This window comes from Sminthopsis crassicaudata, chromosome 3 (assembly GCF_048593235.1).
Source record: "Sminthopsis crassicaudata isolate SCR6 chromosome 3, ASM4859323v1, whole genome shotgun sequence".
Lineage (NCBI taxonomy): Eukaryota > Metazoa > Chordata > Mammalia > Dasyuromorphia > Dasyuridae > Sminthopsis > Sminthopsis crassicaudata.
The window spans coordinates 480,748,747-480,761,621 of record NC_133619.1 but is presented as its reverse complement, the minus strand read 5'-3'; the positions used below and the strand labels follow the sequence as shown (position 1 = coordinate 480,761,621).

Sequence of the window (12,875 nt, the reverse complement as noted above, 5' to 3'; positions counted from 1 at the left end):
CTGTGTATCATATTTTGGTAATTCTCACAAAATTTCAAACTTTTTAATTATTATTATATCTTTTGTGGTGATCTTTAATGTTCTTATTGTAATTGTTTTGGAGTACTATGAACTGCTCCCATAAAAGATGACAACTTTGTAAATGTTGTAAGTGTTTTGACTGTTCCACTAACTGACTGTTGCTACATTTCTCTCTCTTATTGATTGGGCTTCCCTATTTCTGAGACACAAAAATATTGAAATTAGGCCAATTAATAACCTTATAAAATTAGTGTGACAAATTTCATTATTGGCTTATTTTAATAAATTGGAACAGCCACTCCAACCTTTAGTAACTAGCGCCCTGGTCGGTCACCAGTTATCAACATTGAGACAAGACCCTCCACCAACAAAAAGATTATGATTTGTTGAAGGCTCAGATGATTAGCATTTTTAAGCAATAAGTATTTTATTATTTGTACATTTTCCCCCCTAAATGTAATACTATTGCACATTTAATAAACTACAGTATGGTGTAAAGTTTTAAAGGCATTGGAAAACAAAACAAAAAAAAATGAATGGCTCACTTTATTTCAATATTCACTTTATTATAGTAGTCTAGAATCAAACTTTCAGTATATCCACGGCATCCCTGTTTTTATTCAGTTTTCACTTATATCAGTGGTTCTCAAACTTTTTGATCTAAATGTCCTTTAGATGATTTATTTTGGTAATTATTAAGGTCTTTTGAAGAATTTTTAGCGTATTAGAAATTAAAGTTCTTAATAACATAATTTTAGCCATGTGGATCCCTGAAAAGATATCAAGCAATATAAAAGAGTCCCTAAGCCACACTTTGGGAACTGCTTATCTAGATTGTTGGAATATCCTTGTAATGGATCTTTCCAATCTCAAAAATTCTCTCTTCTGCAGTCCATCCTCCAAAAACATAGCTCTGACTATATAATTTCATTGCTCAAAAATCACCATTGGTTCCTTATTACTTCTAGGAACAAATTCTAATTTTTCTGCTTGACATTTACAAGTAGTTGTCATTATACAACATTTTCTTTCACATATTCCACAGCTCAGTCACTCTGTCCTAGTGGCTGTTCCTCATATATAATGTTATTGTCTTCATGCTTTTGTATAGACTATCTCTTTGGCTTGGAATATATTTCTGCCTTCACCATCTTATAATTATTTTCTTTCAAAAATCAGTGCAAGTATAACTTACTACATGAAGCTTTTTAATGATCCAACTCAATCAGTAGTTAATGTTCCTCCCGCTCCCCCCCCCCAAAAAAAAATAGACCTTGTATTTACTTTATATATTTTTTGTTTTTTATATACATGGTGGATACAATGTAAAAAGTTCAGAATAGTTGATGGTATAGGTTTATAAAGGTCTTTGAAGGTCAAAGATGTTTATATTTGATCTTGGAGGTAATAGTAAAACACTGGAGTTTATTGAAGTTGGGGAGGAGGAGTTGACATGATCAGACCTGCCTTTTAGAAAGACCATTTTTAATAGCTCATTGGAGGATGATTATAATAGGGATATACTTAGGGTGGGGCTAACAATCAGCAGGCTATTGGCAATTGTTGTCTTCCATTCTCTAAAATGACCTTGACATCTGGGACATCTGGGAGATGATGCCATGACATGCAGATAAATTGGATTTAAGTAAAGGAGGGTTATGCAAAATCACCAGCCTTTTTCCTTTGATGCCATCTGGGTCTAGTGGCAAGATCAGATCAGGATGACTATAGATGGCCCTGGATGTAGTATGAGACCTTGGTCTTTTCCAGTGTTGGATAAGGGGGTGTATTTGAGAGATGTTGCAAAGATAAAATCCACAGGCCTTGGCAATAGATTGGATAGTGTGGGTGAGAGAGTGAGGAGTTAAGGATGACATCCAGGTTGTGAGGCTGGGTGATACCCTCAAAAATAATAGGGAAGTTTAAAAATGGAGAGATTTTACAAAGAAAGATAATTCAATTTTAGAAATGTTGAGTTTAAAATATTTATGGGACTTTCAGTTTGAGGTGTCTTAATAGGCATTTGGAATACTGAATACTGGAAGTCAAGAGAGAGGATAGGGCTGGATAAGGAAGACTGAGAATCATTAGCATAGAAATGATCATTGAATCATTGGGAGCTGATGGAATCATAAAGCATTATAATTCTTTATAATGCATTATAATATGGAGGGAAACAAGAAGATGGCCTAGGATACTTCTGTGGGGAATACACATGGGTAGCTGATAAGCCCTAGATGAAGATCTAGCAAAGAAGGTAAAAGGAAAACCAGGAGAGAGTTGTGTCCTGAAAGTTTAGAGAGAAGAGAATATCAAGAACATGATCAACAATTTAAAAGGTTTCAGAGAATTCAAGAAAAATAAGGATTGAGAAAAGATCATTAGCTTTGAGAACTAAGATTTGGAATTAATTGTATGGTCTGACTGAAAATAGTTGTTAATGGATATCAAAGGTTATCTCCAAAGTCATAGAAGGTCATCTCCAAGGGAATATTCTGGAAATCTGTATTTGAACCTATCTATTTAATATTTTTATCAGTGACTTGGTTAAAAACAAGTGTTAGATCTTTATCAGATGTGCAGCTAGCACAAAGTTGGGTGACATAACTAACATTGATTCAGAGAAATAGGATTTAAAAAGACCTTATTCAGAACTTTGCAACTAATTTAAAAAGATGAAATATGTCGGGGCACTTCCTAGCTATGTGATCCTGGGCAAGTCCCCAATTGCCTTGGGGTGGGGGAGAGGGGAGGAAGATAAAATATGTTAAAGGTAAAGTCTTATATTTGACTTCAGAAAAGCAACTTCAAAAGTCAAGATGTGGCCAGTATGGTTTGACAACACTTTGTAAAATATGTTGAGATAGATTATTAATGTACTACAAGTTCAATATTAAATCATCATATGACAATTAGATAAGTTAATGCTATCTTACATTACACTGAAAGTCAATGAATAAATGATGATAATCGTGGTGTCAGATTATTTTTTTAGTAAGATCACATCTCAAATAGTATGTCCATTTTTGGGTACTACATATTAGAAATGATATTGGTGAGCTAAACGATATCCAGAAAAGAGTAGTGCCATATGAAGATCACTCAGAAAACTTGGAAAAAGACTGTGGCCCACTCAGGTAGAAGTTGCAAACATACAAATTTATTATTGATATATGAGATAGCTTAATAATTAAAGGTGGAATGGAATGCCTCAAGAGAAATGTCTTCCTTTCAGTGGAAGCCTTTATGCAGAGGCTGAATGAGTCCTTGTCAATTAAGTTATGGTAGGGTTTTTCAGGGGTAGGTAAGACAAAATGGTCATTGATAATCTGTTTCAATTTTGAAACCTTATAAATCAGTGAAATCATTTGTGTTTAGTTTTGTCCTGTACCCAAAATATAGAATGTTAGGATCAATATTCACTCTAATTTTTAGTAATGAAAATGAATAATGAAGTTCAGAATCAACAAATATGCTTGTTATAATATAGAAAGCAAGTTAGAAAGTCTGAACAAAAGTAAACAATTTAATGAAGAGATTGTAGGGAAAGATCAGCTCTGTTGACTGCCATACTCCTGATTATACTTCCTGGCTCCTAAAAGATGAAGGTAGAGTGAAGGGAAGGGGGAAGGTATTCAAACCAGCTGAGATTTTGAGCCCCAGGGTGGTGGAATGGGTGAATGCCAATATCAGGACCATCTCCACTCTCAATGTGCCTTAACATAGTCAAGGGAGCCAGTGGACTCCTAGTTCCAGGAACCAACATGTGCTTTGGTGTAGCCTTGGACAAACAAGTATCATCATGGTTTCTGATCATCCTGTGCTTCTGCACAGTCTGGGGCAAACAGATTGGAATCAATCCTAAAGTTGCCTACGAAACCAGGCAGCTGCCAACACAAACCTGCCAGCCTTCAGCATAGCCCTAAGCAGCCTCCAGAGGCCAGATCATCATGTAGATCCAAGGAAAAGCAGAAATCTTCTACAAGTTCTCTGCACATATCTCACACCACAACTACAACTCCAGCTTAGTACTAGGTAAGCTGCCAGACCCTTGCATTCTCCAGCAGTATCAGTCATTCCTCAGGGCCCGTAACCGCTGACACTGGCACCCTAGGAATAGAGCTCAAATTTAAAGGAAAAGGGAAAAACAGGCAAAATTTAAAAAATAAAATTAAAAAAAATATATGAGCATATAAGTTATTATGATGGCAGGGGAAGACCAAAACACAAACTCAGAAGAGGGCAACAATATCAAAACACCTGTGGACAAAATTCCAAAGAAAAACTTGAAGTGGTCTCAAGCCTAGAAAATTCATGAGAGGAGAGTTCAAGAAAGGAGCTTTTAAAAAATCAAATGAGAGCAGTAGAATAGAAATTGGAAAAAGAAATGAGAGTGATACAATAGAATTATGAAAAAAAAGTCAACTGCTTTAAAAATTGCTTAAAAAGTAGAAGTGGCCAAATGGAAAAAGTGATACAAAAATCCACTGAGGAAAACAAATCCTTAAAAAGACAGCCAAATGGTAAAGAAAAGTAGAAAAGCCGATTGAGGGAAACAAAACCTTATAAGTTAGAATTGGGTAAGAGGAAGCTAATGACTTTATAATATATCAGGAATCAAACATTCAAAAGAATGAAAAAAAAAATATATAAAAAAGACCACCTGGGCTCTTTATAGTGGCCAGAAATTGGAAATTATGTGGATGCCCATCAATGGAGAATGGCTGAATAAATTGAGATATATGAATATTATGGAATATTATTGTTCTGTAAGAAATGACCAACAAGATGATTTCAGAAAGGCCTGGAGAGATTTACAAGAACTGGTGCTGAGTGAAATGAGCAGGATCAAGAGATTATTATATACTTCAACAGCAATACTATATGATGATCAATTCTGATGGATGTGGCCATCTTCAACAATGAGATGAACCAAATCAATTCCATTAGAGCAATAATGAACTGAACCAGCTACATCCAATGAAAGAACTCTGGGAGATGACTATGAACCACTACATAGAATTCCCAATGCCTCTAATTTTGTCTGCCTGCATTTTGGATTTCCTTCACAGGCTAATTGTACACTATTTCAAAGTCCAGGGTTTTTTTGTACAGCAAAACAACTGTTTGGACATGTATACATATATTGTATTTAATTTATACTTTAACATATTTAACATGTATTGGTCAACCTGCCATCTTGGGGAGTGAGGGGGGGAAATTGGAACAAAAGGTTTGGCAATTGTCAATGCTATAAAATTGCCCATGCATGTGTTTGGTAAATAAAAACTATAATTAATTAAAAAAAAAAACAAAAAAAAACCTCATGGGAAAAACAATTGACTTGGAAAATAGATCCAAAAAAGACAATCTTAGAATCATTGGACTACCTGAAATCCATGATCAGAAGGAGGACCTGGACAACTACAAGAAACTTTGAAAGAAAACTTTGATATATTAGAATCAGAGAGCAAAATGAGCATTGAAAGAATCTTCCAATCACACCGGAAAGAGATTTCAAAATAAAAACCTCAAGGAACTTTTTAGCCAAATTTCAGAATTATCAGGTCAAGATAAAAATACAAGTGGCCACAAAGAAACAATTCAAATATTGGGGAGTCACAATCAAGATTTCACAGGTCTTGACATCAAAGCATGAAAGGATTGGAAAGTCCTAGAACTTGATTATCTAGAAGGGAAAGGATCTAGGCCTTCAACCAAGAATCATTCACCTGACAAAATTTAACATAAGGGGGGAAATGATTTATTCATTCAAGGTTTCATAAGAAGACCAGAACTAAACTACATAAAATTTGGCCACTATAAGCTTAAATAGGTAAAAAGGGAAAAGAAAACGCAAAGGATTCAAGGATTCAATTGTGCTGAGTTGCTTACGTCCCTACATTGGGAAGATGATACTTGTAATTCTTAAAAATTGTACTACTAATAGTATGGCTAGAAGGAATATACATAGAGGTTATAGGTATAAGGCAAATTTGAGGGAATGAAGTTTAAAAAAATAAGGAATGAGAAAGGAATACAATGGGTGCAGAAGGAAGGGAGAGAGAATGATGTGAATTATTTTACATTAAGAGGCACAAAAGACTTATAGTGGAGGGGAAGATGAGAACATGGGTATTGGACATTGCTTGAATCTCATTCTTATCAGTATACACAATATACTCAATATACACAATCAGTTGAATATAGAAAGTAGGAGGTCAGGAGATTAAGTGAAGGAGTGAGGATAAGGACTGACAGAAAGGAGAAAAGATGAGGGGATGTAAACAAAAGCAAAACATTGGTAAGAATGGAAAGGGTGAAAGGAGAGAGAATAGGTGGAAGTAAATCAACAGTAATCAATAACCTTGAATGTGAATGGAATGAATTCTCCCATAAAAATGGGAATGGATAGCAGAGAGGATCAAAACCCAGAATCTTACAATATGTTGTTCATAGGAAACACACTTGAAACAGAGAGACATATGCCAAATAAAGGTAAAGGACTGTAGTAGAATGTTTTAACTGAAGTTTAAAAATAAATAAATAAAAAGCAGATTTTGCAATTCTGGTCTTAGATAAAATATAAGCAAAAATAAACCTAATTAAAAGAGGTAAGGAAAGAAACTACATCTTGCTAAAATGTATCATAGACAATAAAGCAACATCAATATTAAAGACACTTCAAGTAGCATAGCATATAAATTCTTAAAGGAGAAATTCTGTGAAGTACAAAAAGAAATAGTAAAAGTGTAGTGAGGTACCTCAAATGTCCTCTCAGAACTTGACAAATTCAACCAAAAAATGAATGAGAGACACTTGGGAAGTAAAGAGAATATTAGATAAGTTAGATATGGCAGACCTTTGGAGAAAATGGAATGGGAACAGAAAGGAATTTATCTTTTTTGTCAGCAGCATACGTAAAAATTGATCATCTGATAAGGCACAAAAACCTCAAAGTCAAAAATTTAGAAGGCAGAAATATAGAATATTTCTCAGATCATAATGCAATAAAATTACATTCAAAAAAGGGCAATGAAAAAATTAATTGGAAACATCTAAACTGAAGAATAAGTGAGTCAAAGAACAAAACATAGAGACAATAATTTCATTTAAAAAAATAACAAGACAATATATAAAAATTTATGGGCATCAGCCAAAGCAATACTTAAGGGAAATTCCCTCCCTCCCTTCCTTGCTTCCTTCCTTCCTCTTTCCCATAAGAAGAAATAGAATGTTTAAATAATCCCATACTAAAAACAAAAACTGAACAAGCCATTAATGTACTCCATAGGGAAAAAAATTTCTCTGATCCAGCTGGATTCACAAACGAATTCTACCAAACATTTAAAGAATAGTTAATTCCAATACTGTATAAACTATTTGAAAAAATAAGCAAAGAAATTCTATCAAGCTCTTTTTGTGACACAAATATGATGCTGATACCTGAATTAGGAATAGTTATGGCTATGACCAACAAAGCCCAGCAGTAAGAAATAGAAAAATTCAATTTAAAATGACTGTAAACAATATGAAATCCTTAGGAGTCTACCTGCCAAAACAAGTCCAGAAACTATATGAATGCAATTACAGATCACTTTGTACAAAATCAGGCTAAGCAATTGGAAAAATATCACTTGCTTATGGGTAGGACTAGCTAATATAATTTTGCATAATTTACTTATTCAGTACCATACCAATCATACTACCAAAAATTATTTGATAGAGCTAGAAAAAATTAAAAAAAAAAAAGTTAATCTGGAAGAACAAAAGGTTGAGTATTAAAGGAATTAGTGGGGGAAAAAATACAAAAGGAAGGTAGCCTAGAAACCCCAGATTTCAAGTGATATGTTAAAGCATTAATCATCAAAACTATCTGTTATTGGTTTTACTCTAAAGTAATGTGTAGTATATCATTTGTAGGATCATCAGATCAAAGATTTTGAAAGGGTATTTTAGCTACTTAGTCCAACCACATGAAGAAATTCAAGCTCAGTTTAAATGCTTTTCATGGAGTGATCCAGGTAATAAAAGTCAAAGGCTGGTTTTGAACATAGATCATGGTGTCTCCCAATTTAGCACTCTATCCATTAAGCTATACTGCTTCTCAAAATTTATACTAACCACTACTCCCAAGTGATCTATCATACAGGTAGTCTGTAGGCTTAAATCTACTTAACTTCTGTGATCAGATAAACTTAGATATTTTCAGGGGAAGTACCTTCTACCTCTTCATCAATGACTTCATGATCTTAACTCTTTCACAAGATGCTGGTTCCATGGGGAACCAGCTGTCTTATGACAAACTAAATTGTACATGTAAGCAGTTTAGGATGTTTATGATCAGATATAGATGAACCTTAGGAAGAATTTTGGTAAGCCTGTTACCAATCACAGAAGTATATGAATTTAAGGTATTTGAGAAACTGACTTAAGTTCTGGTATCTTTTTCCAGAAAAACAAATTAGAAATGAGCACATCAGTATTCACTAATGGAAAAATCTTTTGTCACTCAGTGTTTTTTTTTTTTTTTTTTTTTTTTCCAGGCATGTCATAGAAAAGGTGTTGGACTCAGAATCAGGTTTTTAATTTGTTGTTTTTTGAGGGATAGTCACTTTGGTCTTAGTTCATTTATATAATTAGGTATTGAGAATAAATTTTTTCTTGTCTTTTCCATTACTAAAGTTCTATGAATTTCTAGCTGATGGAGTTTTATGACAAACAATAAATAGAAAGTATAGGTTCTTTTTGATATCAAAAACAGATCTTTATTTTTTTGTAGCTGAATGGTAGTTGGAACGGTATTTAATTGTCTTGTATGGTATTGAATCTTTTACAGTGATGACATAGAGGCATTACACTAGTACAGTAGAGGATAAGGAGGAGATCCTAATATCTACAGTAAACACAATTAAAAATATTCAATGTGATTTTTAGGATTGATTGCTCCTCTTTTTGTTTTCTAGTACAGTTGTACTATTTAGCAAATTACGGCTATACTGAATAAATAAGTCTGTCCATGTAGAGTAGGGAGAAAATTAAGAATTTTAATATCATGTCTACTTTCTTATGGTTTGGGGAATTATTGACATTTTTAAAACCACTCAGAGTTGTGGGATTTTAAAATTGAATGGTTTTCTTAATTTGTACTTTTAGATTGCAGTTTAATTTTTTAAAAAAGAAACAAAATTATTATTTTCACAAAATTTTCTGCCATTTACTTAGGAGAGATCTGCATGAAACTTATTTGTTTTTTCATATTGAAAAATTTCTGTAAATAATACAAGATATTTGACTAAAGGGCTTAGGGGGGAAAAAAAAGATTCATTTATATATAAGCTCACTGAGGGCAAAGAACATTTTGGTTTTGTTTTTGTTATCCCCTGCTGTCTAGCACAGGGCTTTGTTACATGGAAGCCATTTAATAAATGCTTCCTGAATTTAATTATCAGCTTCCTATTAAATAGTTCCAGTAAATACAATACTGAAAGTAATGGCTATTTAAGAAATTCAGAAATGTCTTAGCTCTACTTATGGGAAAGGAAAGACTCTTTGGATAATCATAATATGTTCAATACATACATACATGCAATTCTTTGGTAGTCGTTTCATTTGACAACTTTGTAAATCAGTATATTTTTTTTTCCATTTCAGATGGATTTTTACTTGTACTGTCATAGTCTGCTTAAAAATATACAAATATTTTGTTTCCACAGAAACCTGCTAATATTTTAGTTATGGGTGAAGGTCCTGAGCGAGGAAGAGTAAAAATTGGTATGTTCTATCTTTGTTAAGTGATGCACATTTTTAGAGCTTTCAAATAAAGTTATATGAATTTAAAATTTTTTTTTGTGATTATATGCATGTGTTCATTTAATGGAAATAATTTTTAAAGAATGTTTATTTTAAAGAATTTTTTCATTTAGTACCTGAAGCATTCTTTTAATGAAGCAGGTAACAGATAATTCTCCCAAAATCTATACCTTCACTATATATAACCTATAAAGATTATTAAATGTAGAGAGTAGATTCACCTTTACACATATGACTTTCTTTCTGTGATGGAACAAAACATATGTACCAAGACCTATCACTTCTATTCATCTAAGTCAATAGAATTTTAAATACATTTAAGGCTGAATTAAATGCCTCAGTTTCTTGATAGAAGTCTAGTAATCAGCCATTTATGCCTGAAACATTTCTAAAACAATGTATCTTAAAAAAACCCCAAACACACTGCTGTGAGTAGTTGTCTTTTTGAAAGCAAATAAATAATACAAGCACCCTATACCTTGAGGTCTCTGTTCTTTAATAGCATTATTTAATTAAAAAAAAAAATTAAATGATGATTCCACATATTTCTTGATGTGCTACTCTGTGGAAAGAACAAGTGTGTCATTTTTCTCATTTTTCATTTTCATTTCCCTAGTCATGTTAGACATATATATTTTAAGCTATTTTGTGTTTTTGTACTAGGAAATGATGAAATCCTTTCACAAAATTATATTTTAATTTAAAATTGGACGACTAGTAGAGCTGTGTACCAAGTTTAATATTTATTTTAGTTTGCAGAGTTGTGTTTCAAGTAATCAACTGGCAGGTTCTGCTCTACCAAAGTGTGAGCTTCTCATGCCTTTTATCTTTCTTTATCTTCTCTTTCTCCTGTATAACTCCTTGGCATTTCTTTTCAGGTGGTAGTTGTATGTCATTTACATAAACCCTGGTTAATACAATCTAAATTTTTATGACTTAGGCTGTGCAAATTTCTGACTAAATGTCCTTCATAGTAACTTTCTTTAGACCTTATAGGTAACCAAGCATCAAAGGAGAAGAGGCTATTAAATTTGGTAAAATTTGAATGTAAGCTTCTAGCAAAGCTTAAATAATAGTAGAGAAACTGTTTCAGCAAAAACAAGAAATAGGAGAGAACCTTTTAAGTAATACTTGTTACATGTATTCCATGAGATTTGGAGAGATTTTACATAAAATATTTACATTTTCTCATTTGGTATAGTATTAACTTCATATTAAGGTAAAAATTCTTCAGGGGGCATAATTGGGGTGGAGAAGCTAATGTTGCAGATTGACACATTTGAGAGAACTTATTTTAATTGTAATTATCTTGAAAATATGATTATATAGAATTATAATCCTTTGCCAAATTAGTGATTACTATATTCTTTTATTCAAATTATTTAAGTACAGTAGAACAATGCTTATTTTGTTGAAAAACTCCATTAGGAGAAAAGCTAACCTTACTTTAATCTTCAATTTTAAAGAAGAAATAATGGGTTAAGCTTGAAACTAGTGAATAGATTATAAAGAAAAGTTGTTTTAAATAGATGTGTATGTATGTTTGAATATATACATATATATATATAATAAACATGTGTAAATATATTTATTCAGTGTTATGCATGATCTGAATTTAAAATCTATCATAAATGAGTTTAATGAGTTTTGGAAGTCATGTGACAAATCTGGTCTTCAGTTTCATATAAAAATTATGGGGTTGTGATCCCTTCAAGCTTTAAAATTCTATGATATAGTCATTTAAATCTAACACTGTCTTTGAAGAAGCATCAGTGATAACATTTAAAAACTCTTGCCAGTTAAATAGGCACAGATAATTTAAAGTGGCAGATAATTCGTCTATCTTTGTCAGAACTATATTCCATTTCCTCATGGTTGTCACAGACAACTTAGGCTCATGGCTCTTTGCCCCTATTTTGGCACAGCAGATGGAAACCTACTTCTGAGAATAGGATCATATTTACCAAGGGGAGCAGGACCATGGACTTAATCTAATCAAAGATCTGGGTGAGATAATCTAAGTTGGTTGTATAAAGAATCTTATTAAGAAATAAAAGTTTTATTACTTCAAATTATTATTCTTTTATGAGTACTATAGAATATTAATGAACTAGAATATAGTCAGTAAGACTTGCAAAAGTCTTATTTTCTTAATATTAAAATGGATTTTTTTTTTTGTTTTGAATTTCACAGCTGACATGGGCTTTGCACGATTATTTAATTCACCTTTGAAGCCTTTAGCAGATTTGGATCCAGTAGTTGTAACATTCTGGTACCGAGCTCCAGAGCTCCTTCTTGGAGCAAGACATTATACCAAAGCTATTGGTGAGTAGAACTAATTAAAAATTGCTTCTTAACAGTTACTCTTGTGAAATAGTCTTTAAAATTTAAGAGTTGGAAGGGACCTCAGAGTTCATATAGTCTAACCTCATCCAAAGTTTGAATCCTGTCCACAACAAGTGATCATTAAAGCTAGTCTCAATTTGAAGACAAGCATTGTTAGAAAATTCATTTCATTTCATGTTTTGGACAGTTTATTGTTAGGAAAATTTTCCTTACGTTGAACCAAATTGTTCTTCCTTATAATTTCTACTTATTGGTCCTAGTTCTGGTTTCTAGAACCAAACAGCAGAACAAGTTTAATCTTTCAGTTATTTAACCATATCATTTTAGAAGGGCTAAGTTGACATGATGTGATAGATGAGATTAGAGAAGATATTCCATTAATATTTCGTGGCTTAACAAAAGGCACATTGATACAAGGAAAAAGACAGAAAGTCATAAATAGGAACTGTCCATACATGTTTGCAACATAGACCGAAGAGTCTATGGGATGAAAGGAATTAGGTATAGTAAGCTACTAAGTAAATTATTTTTAAGTCCATGGTTGAAGCTTTTGAATTTGATTTGCATATTGATGAGAAATTCCTAAAAAATTTTGAGTGGAGAATGAAATGGGCAAAATAATGTGGATTTTAAAATGATCTCATTAATATACAAGATAGAAGATACTGAAAGTGGTGTATATGTTGAAAAGAAAG

The 12,875-nt window shown here is 32.6% G+C and overlaps 1 protein-coding gene across 5 annotated transcripts in view; it reads left to right on the top strand.

Moving 5' to 3' along the window:
• The window catches only part of CDK8 (cyclin dependent kinase 8), a 123,501-nt gene that overhangs the window by 96,999 nt on the left and 13,627 nt on the right, over nt 1-12,875 (top strand). For 4 of the 5 annotated variants that reach the window (XM_074303614.1, XM_074303613.1, XM_074303612.1 and 1 more), the window contains exons 5-6: nt 9,738-9,795; nt 12,028-12,159. In XM_074303614.1, the coding sequence (XP_074159715.1) occupies nt 9,738-9,795; nt 12,028-12,159 (190 nt within the window). Of the gene's footprint in view, nt 1-8,567; nt 8,603-9,737; nt 9,796-12,027; nt 12,160-12,875 lie in introns of those variants that run through there. The other variant, XM_074303615.1, reaches the window with a different exon arrangement.